Source organism: Mytilus edulis, chromosome 1 (assembly GCF_963676685.1).
Source record: "Mytilus edulis chromosome 1, xbMytEdul2.2, whole genome shotgun sequence".
Classification (NCBI taxonomy): Eukaryota; Metazoa; Mollusca; class Bivalvia; order Mytilida; family Mytilidae; genus Mytilus; species Mytilus edulis.
In genome coordinates, this window is record NC_092344.1 from 18,990,446 (window position 1) to 19,002,625 (window position 12,180).

Sequence of the window (12,180 nt, forward strand, 5' to 3'; positions counted from 1 at the left end):
ATTTTAATATTTGATATTTCACTTATTTGTTTGTAACATCTGTTTGGTACCAATTCAAGTTGTGTCTCTCATTATTGTGGTCCCTCGAGCTACGTGTTGTGGAGGGCGTTGAAATGCCGGGCATCCGTCCATCCGCTCCTTTTAGCGTTCTAACGTTTTCAATTTTTGGTAGATTTTTATAAAATTTATTGCAAAGGATTTATCTCAGCAATGTCTGGTTACTTAATTGAGAAATCACAGGTTTTGAAAAATATGACATTGTAAGATCATTTTATATTAAAACCTGTCTGAACATCTTTAAGCTGAAACTCAATTGTGTTTTAATAGCTTAATGCACTTTATATGGGTACTCTGCAAACATAGATCATTTATATACTAATTTATTTCAGCAAATGGACACAAGTACAGTAATTGTACAATTGGCATAGTGTTTTTAATTCATTAATGCTTTTTTTTCATGTAATATACATGTATCACGACTGCTTCAGCACTGTTTACAATTAATGGCCTAAACAGCTTTTCCTGGATCTGACAAAGTCACAACTAATCTTTTCCTTTCATCATTTGTACCATCATTCATTTTTGAAATTCTAAGCGATTGTGTTCTATCAGAAGAGGTGAATGAATTTTTCATCTGCAAATGGAAGAAAAAATCAATTTATGTGTATATTCAGGCAAGAAAAAGTATATTATAACTACATTAATTTTGCTCAAACGTTTACTCCCGGTTTTAAATGTAGTTCTTGTATCTCTATCAAAGGTTGTCTGTATAATGATTTTTACGAAGTGGCTCTCGATTCCCTGGTTTTAATAAGCAATGTGTATTGTAAGACGACGGACATGTTTCAAAGTCGTAATAGCAATAATGTCTTCTTTGCCCCGAATATCATCGGATTTTTTCTTATGTTAGCAATACTACGGGTGCCAGATGTAGAACAGGATCTGTTGATCATGGCATTATTTTAAATTTGATTCTGTTTTAATTTTTAATTTTTCAATGTGTGTGTTGTTTATATCTGTGACAGTCTTGTCTACCGCGTATAATTTTTTCATAGTCGGTCAAGTTTAAGGGATGGTATAATTATTTGCCCGAAAGTTTATTAATTTGCCGATGTCTTATGAAGAGACCAGTATCCTTTTTTACCAATCCGCTGTGCTGTGATGTCTTATCACTTGATATAACTTTTATTAGCCCTGTTTTTGCTGGGTTCGTGTTGATCAGTCGTTAGTTTTTAGCCCTGTTTTTGCTGGGTTCGTGTTGATCAGTCGTTAGTTTTTTAGCCCTGTTTTTGCTGGGTTCGTGTTGATCAGTCGTTAGTTATTTAGCCCTGTTTTTGCTGGGTTCGTGTTGACCAGTCGTTAGTTTTTTGTTTTTGCTGGGTTCGTGTTGATCAGTCGTTAGTTTTTTAGCCCTGTTTTTGCTGGGTTCGTGTTGATCAGTCGTTAGTTTTTTTATCCCTGTTTTTGCTGGGTTCGTGTTGATCAGTCGTTAGTTTTTTAGCCCTGTTTTTGCTGGGTTCGTGTTGATCAGTCGTTAGTTATTTAGCCCTGTTTTTGCTGGGTTCGTGTTGATCAGTCGTTAGTTATTTAGCCCTGTTTTTGCTGGGTTCGTGTTGACCAGTCGTTAGTTTTTTGTTTTTGCTGGGTTCGTGTTGATTAGTCGTTAATTATTAAGCCCTGTTTTTGCTGGGTTCGTGTTGACCAGTCGTTAGGTTTTTTGTTTTTGCTGGGTTAGTGTAGATCAGTCGTTAGTTTTTTAGCCCTGTTTTTGCTGGGTTAGTGTAGATCAGTCGTTAGTTTCTAGCCCTGTTTTTGCTGGGTTCGTATTGATCAGTCGTTAGTTTATTAGCCCTGTTTTTGCTGGGTTAGTGTTGATCAGTCGTTAGTTTATTAGTCCTGTTTTTGCTGGGTTCGTGTTGATCAGTCGTTAGTTTATTAGCCCTGTTTTTGCTGGGTTCGTGTTGATCAGTCGTTAGTTATTTATGTTATGCTTTGTATTCTGTTGTTTGACTTTTGGCCTTTTTCGTTTTCTGCCATGGTTTTGTCACTTTTTTTCAACTTATATGAGAGTTTGGAGTCTTTTTGGTATATTTTGTCTCTCTTTTGGTGTTTAAATGATTGATATATGTTTCCTTATTACCAGTATTTAATGTATTACAGAGAGTAAACATATAATATTTCGTTAAGAATAATATTAAAAAAATACGTACCTGTCGTCTATTAGTAATACTTGAAAATTGACATCGGGCTAGCTTTGTCAAAAACTCTAAAAATCCCCTGTGCATAAAACAGTACAATATAGGATTTTGTGCACTATGAGAATGTGCTAATAGCAAGGCAAATGGGTATAACTTGGCCAGAGTATTTCGGTAATCCTCATAGAAATCAGTTCCCATAATGATAATAAAATATGGAAGCCAGCACAAAGCAAACAGTACAGAAATTATAATCATCATTCGGGCAAGTTTTCTTCTACTTGCCATTACTTTTACATCATTACTTATAACAGAATTAGCACGATTCAGTGCGTGATTTTGTCTACAAAGACTGCAGCCAATCAAAGAATATAGAGCCACAACAATAAATCCAGGAATTATATATACTATAAACAACAAAAAAATATCATAGGCAATTTTATCCGAGGTAGATGGCCAATCTTCCTGGCATGTTTCTCTGTGAAATGACGGGATTTCCTGAGTTCCATTGAACAGATAGTCTGTACTATTAAAAATAAATACGTGCTGGTCTACGACTAGTCGCTTATACATAACCATAGGACACATTATGATTATTGCTAATATCCATGTAACTGCTATAGCGACCTTAACGTTGAATTCATTACATATACTCCGTACTTTCATGGGGTGTCTAATAGCAAAATATCGTTCTGTACCCATACACACAATAGTTATAACACTCCCTTCTATCGATACCCCTGAAAGAGATGAAAAAATTATTGATTTGTTTTAATTTTATCGTGTACATATATAAAAAAAGAGGATTGGAATACAGCTTACTTACTGTCATTGACCTTTTATATTTTTAATTCGACCATAACCTAGGAGTCGTTTTGATCAAAACGTGCGTCTGACATACAAAATTATTTGATGAGTTGTTTAAAAAAATATACACACTGTTCAAATGGCCAAAGCTTGCGAAGATTTCATTCAATCACAGCTGATTAGAGTCTTGTTAAGATAGGTTGTAGTGATATAAATAGGCTCGTCAGAATCAATCAATGCTTCTCTTCGTGTTCTTCATTTTTATGCTGAAACTCGGTTAATATAGAAAAAATGATTATTAGTAGGTAGCAAACACCAAAGCCTAGCTCAAATGTTTGTTAGTGGGAATTGAAATGGGGCTCCAGTAATTTAAGCTCCTATGAATTATTTTTTCAGTCATGTCGTTGTCTGTTTATTTTCGGCATATGAGTTTGAATGTCCCTTTTGTATCTTTCGCCCCTCTTTTAAGAAGACCTGTTTTTAAACCATTAATGATAGAAGGGATACATACTACTCTTTTTAGACTTTTTGATCATCAAGGAACTAAAGGTTTCAGGACTAAAGGTACCTTCAGAAAATCGTTTCTTGCACACCAACTATGTATGATGATATTTTCATTTGGCATGACTTTATTTTTTAGAATATAGATATAGTGGTGATTTTTATTACAATAAATTTACTAGAGGCTCCCAAGAGCCTGTGTCGCCCATATTTGTCGGAACATATCAAGCAAAGGTTACCCTCAACATTGTAGATGAAAATAGAATTCATGATCTTGAACTGCTGATGATTTTTTAAATTCTGTTTAGTATCTCTTTATCTATTTTAGTTTTTGCTAAAACCACAAAAAGGGTTAACAAATTTTTCATTTAAGGATATTCACTCCTATAAAGAGTGACAGTCTACTAACAATATTTGTAAATTTTGTTTTGAGAGAAGATCATGACTTGTTGATCAACGTCTTTGAAGAGCAGTAACTCTATTAAGGAGTCGTCTGACATTTCTTCCATATTTTCATCGTTGTAGATTTTGATTTGCTGATCAGATAGGCCTAGCTAAGTTTCTTTCTGTCTATTATAACTTTTAAGATATAATGAAAACAAAATTATTGGTAATAATTTCATAAAAGGACAATAGCTCTAATAAAAAGTTGACTGATTATTTAGACCGTGCAAACTTATTTGTAGAACGTGTTTTGCTGATCATTTTTGCAATTAAAAGTTTCTCTTCATCTATTAAAGTTTTAAAGATAGTAGGCAGAAAAGAAATATAAAACTTTTTTTTTTTTTTATTGAAATGAAATATGTCCTTTGAGAAATCGGCTGACAGTTTTGACGTATAATGCACCTTGTTAAGACAAATGTCAGGAAATTCTTAAAATCTTTCAAAGGCATTTTCGAATTTATAATTTTTGCTCTCAATGGTCAAAAACAATATTATATAGAAACTAAAATATCAGTAAAAATCTTAAAGAAAACAGTACTGGCTTTTCTTCTAAATCGTAAAATAGGATATGTATTACCCTTGAACTAACTACATAAAATATTTTTTCTCTCTCGTCAAACCATGATGTATCTTGTCTGGACAATGTATATTTATGTTCAAGTATGGCCTCGAACTATTAGAAAATAATCACATCTTTGAAGGAAAAAGATTATACTACTTTTCTGAAGATTTCAGTCATAAAACATAATTAAACATAATAATCTATGATGTACTTTCTTGTAGACGAGATCGTTCAATAATTACCTCGAGGAACTTAACATTGTTATACGATAGGTCGTGATTAAACAAAGAAACCAAACATCTTAATGCTTTTAGTACCTTTATTGATGGATAATTGTACAGTATTGACTTTCGTCAGTCTTTTTATTCATGCTTATAGGAATCATCCAGATCGTAATTATTCGATGAGAGATCATTTAAAAGTCAGCGACTAGGTTTTCGCGAATAAAAGCTCCGGTCAATAGTAATATCGTTCACTTGTTGCTTGTGTTTGCAAGAAGCAAACACTGAATTTCTAATACAAATGTATCGCCATTATTTATTAACAATAAGCGTATATGATACAGAAGATATATGAGGTTGCTATTTCCTTGAAATATTGACCAAAAAAATCAATTTGGTATACAATTTCGTATTATAGAAACAACACAAAACCTTTATGGTTTACTTTATGAGATATTTAAACGTAATATTTGCATGTTTTAGGTAAATTTACACAATTTCATGTTTTAATATTTTTCTGTAAAAAACAGAATGTTCATACAAAAAAAAACATATTTGCGTTCGGACTTATATACTGTCACTAGGTTTTAAATTAAATGAACGGTAACTATTGTTTGCAATATTTGGTGAAAGATAGTCAAAAGCAATGATGTTCTTAAACAAATACGTTCCAAAAAAAAAATCAGTCGTTGATTTTTTTTCTGTTTTTTAATAATTAATAGCATTCTTGATGCGGTACAATCTCGATTGCTAAATGAAAAAGGAGTTTATGACCATCAAAATGTGTTGTCAATTCAACATCGACGTGCAGGCATATCCACCGTTATCAAAATTTACGAATCAGTTACTTTTATAAGAATTTATTGACGATAAAATTGGTAACTATTCATTTGCTACAAAGATAAATCTCCCGCAGTAGAAATTATGTTCTTTTCTAAACTGCATTTCGTTTTCATGTTTACAATTGCTGACACAATTTAATGACGTCAGTTGTTTTTTTCGGGCAGTCTGCAATCCTGTTATAATCAAGTCGACAGTCTATTCATTGCACTTGGATATATTATATCATATTCCTTAAACTATGAGATGATATGATATGAAAGGAGAAAGAAAGCCCTCATTAAGTCGCCAATCGGAGTTTTGGAGAATGAATGATTTTGTCTCGTTTTTGTTTCTTCTTCTTCTTCTTCTTTTTATTATTCATCTCGACCCTTTAACAACATGCACCAATATAATGTTCACATGAAAAAAATCATCAACCCTAACAGAACAACTTCCAATGCATTTATAATGTACTAGTTGGTAAGTTCATCGGAAGGTACCAAGACCTTGTTGATGAATATTCCGTATCAACTTCACAAATAATGCACGATGGTATTGAAGTATAAACTCTGAGTACTGACGTTTTTTATCATCTTAATAACGTATTATAGTATTATTTTAATTGTCATTTCGAATATTACTTTTATTGTTAAGTCTGTATTTGATGATATCCATTTGACGATGCTCGGTACTAATATATCCCGTCATTGTGTTATTGTTCAATGGTAAATTTGTGTTTTCTTGTCTTTCATTTACACCTATGTGCTTTGTTCAAATGCTGTTTGCTTTTATAGTGAATAAAATGAAATCACAATGTTGACAATTGTTCCCCTATTTTGACATTTTTACCCTTTTATGTACACATTGTCAATTTAATGGAATTAAATAAGAATGTCGTACGAGTGAAAGGTTTAGCTAGCTATAAAACCAGCTTTAATCCATCACTTTGTACATTCGAACATGCCTGTACGGGACTTTCAGTTTTGAATCTACCTCGGAGTCCGGTATTTTTGTTATTTTACTCTCACTAATGAAATTTAACTTTACAACCAATAGTTTAGATGTTAGTATTACAAATCTAATCTTAGATCAATCCTAATTCTGTCTTATTTTTGGGAAATATTTTTACAAATTCAAATGTGACGTCACTTTGTGTGTTTTGTTTTAGAATTTCAAATGTGACGTCACTTTGTGCTTTGGTCTTTGGCTAACCTGGCTGTGTATTGCGTTGTTTTATGTAATGTAGCCGTTTTTATTCTGTAGTTAGTCTTTTTTACAAAATTTACTGTTTGTAAAAGTATGAATTATTCTAAATAATAAGAACATTCTTATCCAAGGCAAAGAACCCTAGCCGTATTGGGCACACTTTTTTGCAACTTTTGGTCCTCAGTGCTCTTTAACTTTGTACTTGTTTTGGCTTTCGAACTTTTTTCATCTGAGCGTCACTGGTTAGTCTTGTGTGGATGAAACGTACGTCTGGCGTATTAAATCTTAAACCTGGTACCATTTATTAGCTAGTATTCGAGTGTTTCTCTGTCCTACATGTTCTCCCATTTATTTGTATTTGTAGTCTTGTCATGTAATGTTGTCATTTTAATGTTATATTTAACATTGCCATAAAAGCGGGAGGTTTGACATGCCACAAAATCAGGTTCAACATACAACTTTTTCTTAAATGTCCTGTAGCAAGTCAGGAAAATGGCAATTGTTATATTATAGTTCGTTTCTGTGTGTGTTACATTGTAATGTTGTGTTTCTGTTGTGTCGTTGTTCTCCTCTTATATTTGATGCGTTTCCCTCAGTTTTAGTTTGTAACCCGGATTTGTTTTTTTCTCTATCGATTTATGAGTTTCGAACCACGGTATACTACTGTTGTCTTTATTTAACTCCAAGTATGTGGAAACTATTTTTTTTATTTAACCTGAATTGAATAAAGTGAAAAACTGTCAATAATATCATCAAATTTGCACCCCAAAAAATTTCAAATTCATTGTAAAAGTTATGCACTGACTATGACCCTCTTATCGCAGATTTGATTTTTTAACACACAAATCACAGTTTATGACTTGCTTTATTTAAGATGAAACGTTACAACCCCCATTAGATCTGTAGATACTAATATGATAAGTTCTTTTTTTGAATTATCCAGATTTTCTTTAAAATATCAATGAATGTTATACATCTCTTAATAAAAAATAATCACCAAAGATACCAGGCTTTAATTTAATATGACAGACGTGCTTTTAGTCTACACAAGTGGTACTCGAATGAAAACAGTTGTAAAATCAAATCAATTCAGAAGTTGAAGACCATCGAAAACCTAATATAAAAGTTGACTAATTTCCACAAGGAAAGTCTGGTAAAGCATAAGGTACATTTAGTAGTGCAGTTACTGACAAAAGAGTTACAGATGTTGCAGAAAGACAGTTGGAGTTGCATATAAATCAAGATAGGTACGCATCTAGGTACGCTTTTTAACATTCCACAACAAAACTGTCTAAAGACAATTATCGCGTAGGAAAACTGTTTACAATAGAAGATCCCTATCTTGAATCTTGTGGAATCATCATGCAAACTTTGCATAGCCTTGAATAAAACTGTTGGAGTCACACGTTACATCAGCCATGTACACCATGACAATTGCAGTGACAAATATGATTAAACTCTCATATGTGAAACCTCAGAACAAATTTCAAAAGGAAATACACATCTTCAATCCTTTTTTAAGTGCTTCATTCAAGTTTATAATAAAGATAATTACATTAAAAAATACCGATATACAATTCAGAACGGAAAGTCCAATACATCAAATGAATGGCAAACAACTGTCATATTCCTGAATTAGAACATACACTTTCTTTTGTGGAAAATAGTGGATTAAACCTGGTTTCATGGCTATCTAAACCCCTCACTTGTATAACCGTCGCATATAATTCCATTATATTGACAACAATAATTGGGCAAAATGAACAGACATGATAGGTGAAAGTGTAAAATCATGGAGCATAGAGTCAACATTGAGATATAATCTGAATCACCATAAAAAGAAATAAATAATTCGACAAATTGGCATATAAACACTCTTTGGACAGAGTACATAATCAAAAAAGAAAAAATAAAAAAATAAAAAAATGACAATAGCACATTGCCAATAATGGCGGGATTATAAATACTGAGCCACGTCAAAAGTTCATTTAAGAAGACAACCAATCTCATTACCTAGATTTATCATAGAGTCTAGTACTGACATAATCGCTAATGTCAACTTAAACTGAAAATAAGGCGGAGGACAGATGGGAAAATGGGCGTAGTAGAGCGTTAATTGACAAACATCAAATATCTTAAGACGAGAAAGCACGGAGAAACATGGTTTTTAGTGCAATTCATTAGTGATAAAAAATATGTTTTTTCAACAAAAATACAATTTCTGATTAATAATATAAGATTTTCTGACATTTGACGACCGGATTATGGAAATGTTCACACTTCTTATACCATATTGGTTTAACTTATATTGTTTTGTCATTATTTTAAAATTAATCATAGCAATCGATAGGAGTTTTGATGTTAAGACGATTGATTATAATATAATTTTTGTAGAAAGTCGTGTAATTTCAGCAATTACTGTCAAAAAGTTCAATGATGTAATCGTAATGACTGCAACATGTGGCTGACTAGCTTCATCAAGTGTTTTAATACTTAGTTGTGGTATGTTGTATACATAGTGCACTTGCTTTCAGTTCATTTTTAGAATTGTCGGATTTAAATTTAAATTTCAACATCAGTGGCAACAAAAGCCTGTTTGTCAGATCAATTACACTCGCCGAATAAAACAGTAACAGATTAAAAGAATTATTTATGCATTAGAATGTTATTGATCTTTTATTCTATGATAGTAATTTAGACCTTGCGACGTCGTCATGTTAAAGCATAGCTGGTGCGATTCTTGAGTTCGCTCGACTTATCAAATGATCACTGACAGATTAAAAAGCCACTAATATTAGAGCTGTAATTCATATCACATCTAATTTAGGAATGTTAGATATATAGTCCTTGTCAATTTGTTGAACACTTAACTGTATTTCTTGACATTATTGCCATTATTTCATATGTTTTGAATTTAAATTAAAATAAAATTAAACCGAATAGTTGCACTCATTGGCTTTTGAAGCATACTTCTGATTATGGCTTTGGAGAAGTAATGCACGCATAGGCAGCCGGCGTTCTTCCGTTTAGAGATCACGCTATTCCGATTATTTTCATCCATTTTCATTACACCTACTGAATATTGATTAACTACCTTAAAGTCTATAGTTTGCAATTCTTTTTTTTTTGTTTTTGAAATAATAATAATTCAAGTATTACCTTGCATAAAGTCTAAAGTACGGCACATGAAATCTCCGTAAATCCACACTGGGTATATCATTACTGTGACTGTCATTGGTATACAAACTATGGTCACTAAAATAAAGAGACAGTCATGGTCAACTATGTACATGTTCTAACACTTCAGAGTCAATGTATTGTATGTGGTCCCTGAAATAAATAGTATAATAAGATCATTACTAACACCTTATTTAGTTTAAAATTATTATTAGAGTAAGGTACACATGCACTGGGGTAAAGCTGATGACCGTAACTGCATTCACGGTCATCCCAAGATGTCGGATGAAAAATTAGGTCAGTTTCTGTATTGTCTGTTAAAGTGTTTCTATATCATTTTCTTTACAAATCATACATTGAAACGATGTAAATTTATAAAAGAATCACTCGGAAATCACTAATTACTTCTGAGAAATGTGCATGAAACGGGAAATTCGATTTGAAAAAATCGCCAAGATGACCGTAAATCACAATCGAGATGACCGTAACAGAATCAGCGATTCATAACAAGGCTGACCGTAACTGCTTTTAAGATGACCGTAATTTGTAAATGATGACTGTAACTTTTAAAGGATGACCCTCAATTCTAAGAAATATCCGTAATTATACAACTATCTTTTTGTATGAAATGATTGCCAAAAGACATGCAAATGAACAGGAAGGGAAAACATGCCACAAAAGCGCGATAAAATGACACCTTACAAGCATAATAAAAAAAAAATGGGGTGCACAGCCTTCAACTGCTCGACAAAAGATTTTTGTTTGTTTCTGGGATTCCTTTTAATGACATATAATAAATACACATTTTTAAAAATGCCAACAAATTGCATGTACACCCATTGATATTATATCGTCTTTCATTTTGTCGTGCAAATAAAATAACAGAAACATTTTGAAAATATCATTCGAGTAAACTAGTGAATGTGAGCTCCAGCAAAGTAGATCCTTAAAATAGAATTGTACGAAAAGCGTACCACAAGGCGGAACGTTGTCAATTTGTGTATATACAGAAATGTTATTCATACAGTCAGGATTCTACTTCTTCAAAATTATCTCCCCATTACGCCAGTTCATGCCCTCAACCGTAGAAATGGAAGCCATTGTAGGGATGACGCTCTGCCAATTTTGCTCTTGAAAACTGATAAATTTATCCACATAGCACCATTACGATCGATCGTTATATGTCAGTTATATTTTAAAAGACAAATGTATCTACTAGCTAATGAGCATTAGTTAATGATCTTGTCTGCATTGATTAAACTTAAAAATATTGTCTGTTCGGATGTCAGATGGAATTTTTGAAAATTCTTAAGCATTTAAAAAAATTCTAATTAAATATTTCGTGGAAGGGCAGACTAAACATTTTCAGTGGTTGAAGATTATAAACCCTAGTTATCACACACAAGAAAATCATATTTTTTCGAAGATATCCATTTTCATCATCCAAATTAAAAGACTGTCGTCAAGTACTTTTAGAAAAAAATAGCTATTCGAACACACCTACTCTGTTTTTGTGATTCATTAGATAGGTATCTCACTTAACCCATATATTTCATCTTTTCGTACTGTCATTTTTTTACGTTATAAAGTCAACCTGTAGCTTTGATATATAATAATGATAGAATCTGAAGCGAGATGCTATATAAAATACTCTTGCTTTGTACGTTTTAAAGACAAAATATACACCCCAAACATGCCCTAACATAAAAAGGTGCACTCGATTTTTCTCTTTTCGATACAATCGTTACCTGTTTTGAGGATTTTTGTCTGATTCACATAATGGAAGGGCAGACAAGAACATTTCTGAACTAAAAGATTGATATGTTCTCCGTCCGTGATAAAAAAAAATCGGCTAGGTTCTGCATTTTCAACAATGAACAAAGCCCAAACCGCATAGTCAGCTATAAAAGGCCCCGATAAGAACCATGTCGTCGACTTTATATCTTATTGTTTTGCATTACTATGTAATAGATACATTGAAAACTTATGCAAATGGTGTTTTTAAAATAAGAAAATTGTCGTTTTATTTGTTTCTATTAACTTTTTAAAATTTTGTTACTATATCAAACATTACAGTTAACATTTATCGCTTTCTTGATAAACACAGAGCTTCGATTCTTTTGTTCTATTTCAAAAGTGTTTCCGCCTACATATATCAAGACAAATTAAGATTTTAATCTGCTTCATCTGGAACCATACACATGGGCTCGATTACCAAATATTCGTATGTATTATTAATGTTTTT

The 12,180-nt window shown here is 32.3% G+C and overlaps 1 protein-coding gene across 1 annotated transcript in view; it reads right to left on the bottom strand.

The window, feature by feature from the left end:
• Positions 1-363: 363 nt before the first annotated feature.
• LOC139525882 (QRFP-like peptide receptor) overlaps positions 364-12,180 on the bottom strand; it is a 37,039-nt gene continuing 25,222 nt past the window's right edge. The window contains exons 2-4 of the mRNA XM_071321127.1: positions 9,918-10,013; positions 2,211-2,935; positions 364-634 (exon numbers count right to left, since the gene is read on the bottom strand). Of these exons, the coding sequence (XP_071177228.1) occupies positions 509-634; positions 2,211-2,935; positions 9,918-10,013 (947 nt within the window). The 3' untranslated portion in view covers positions 364-508. The remainder of the gene's footprint in view (positions 635-2,210; positions 2,936-9,917; positions 10,014-12,180) is intronic.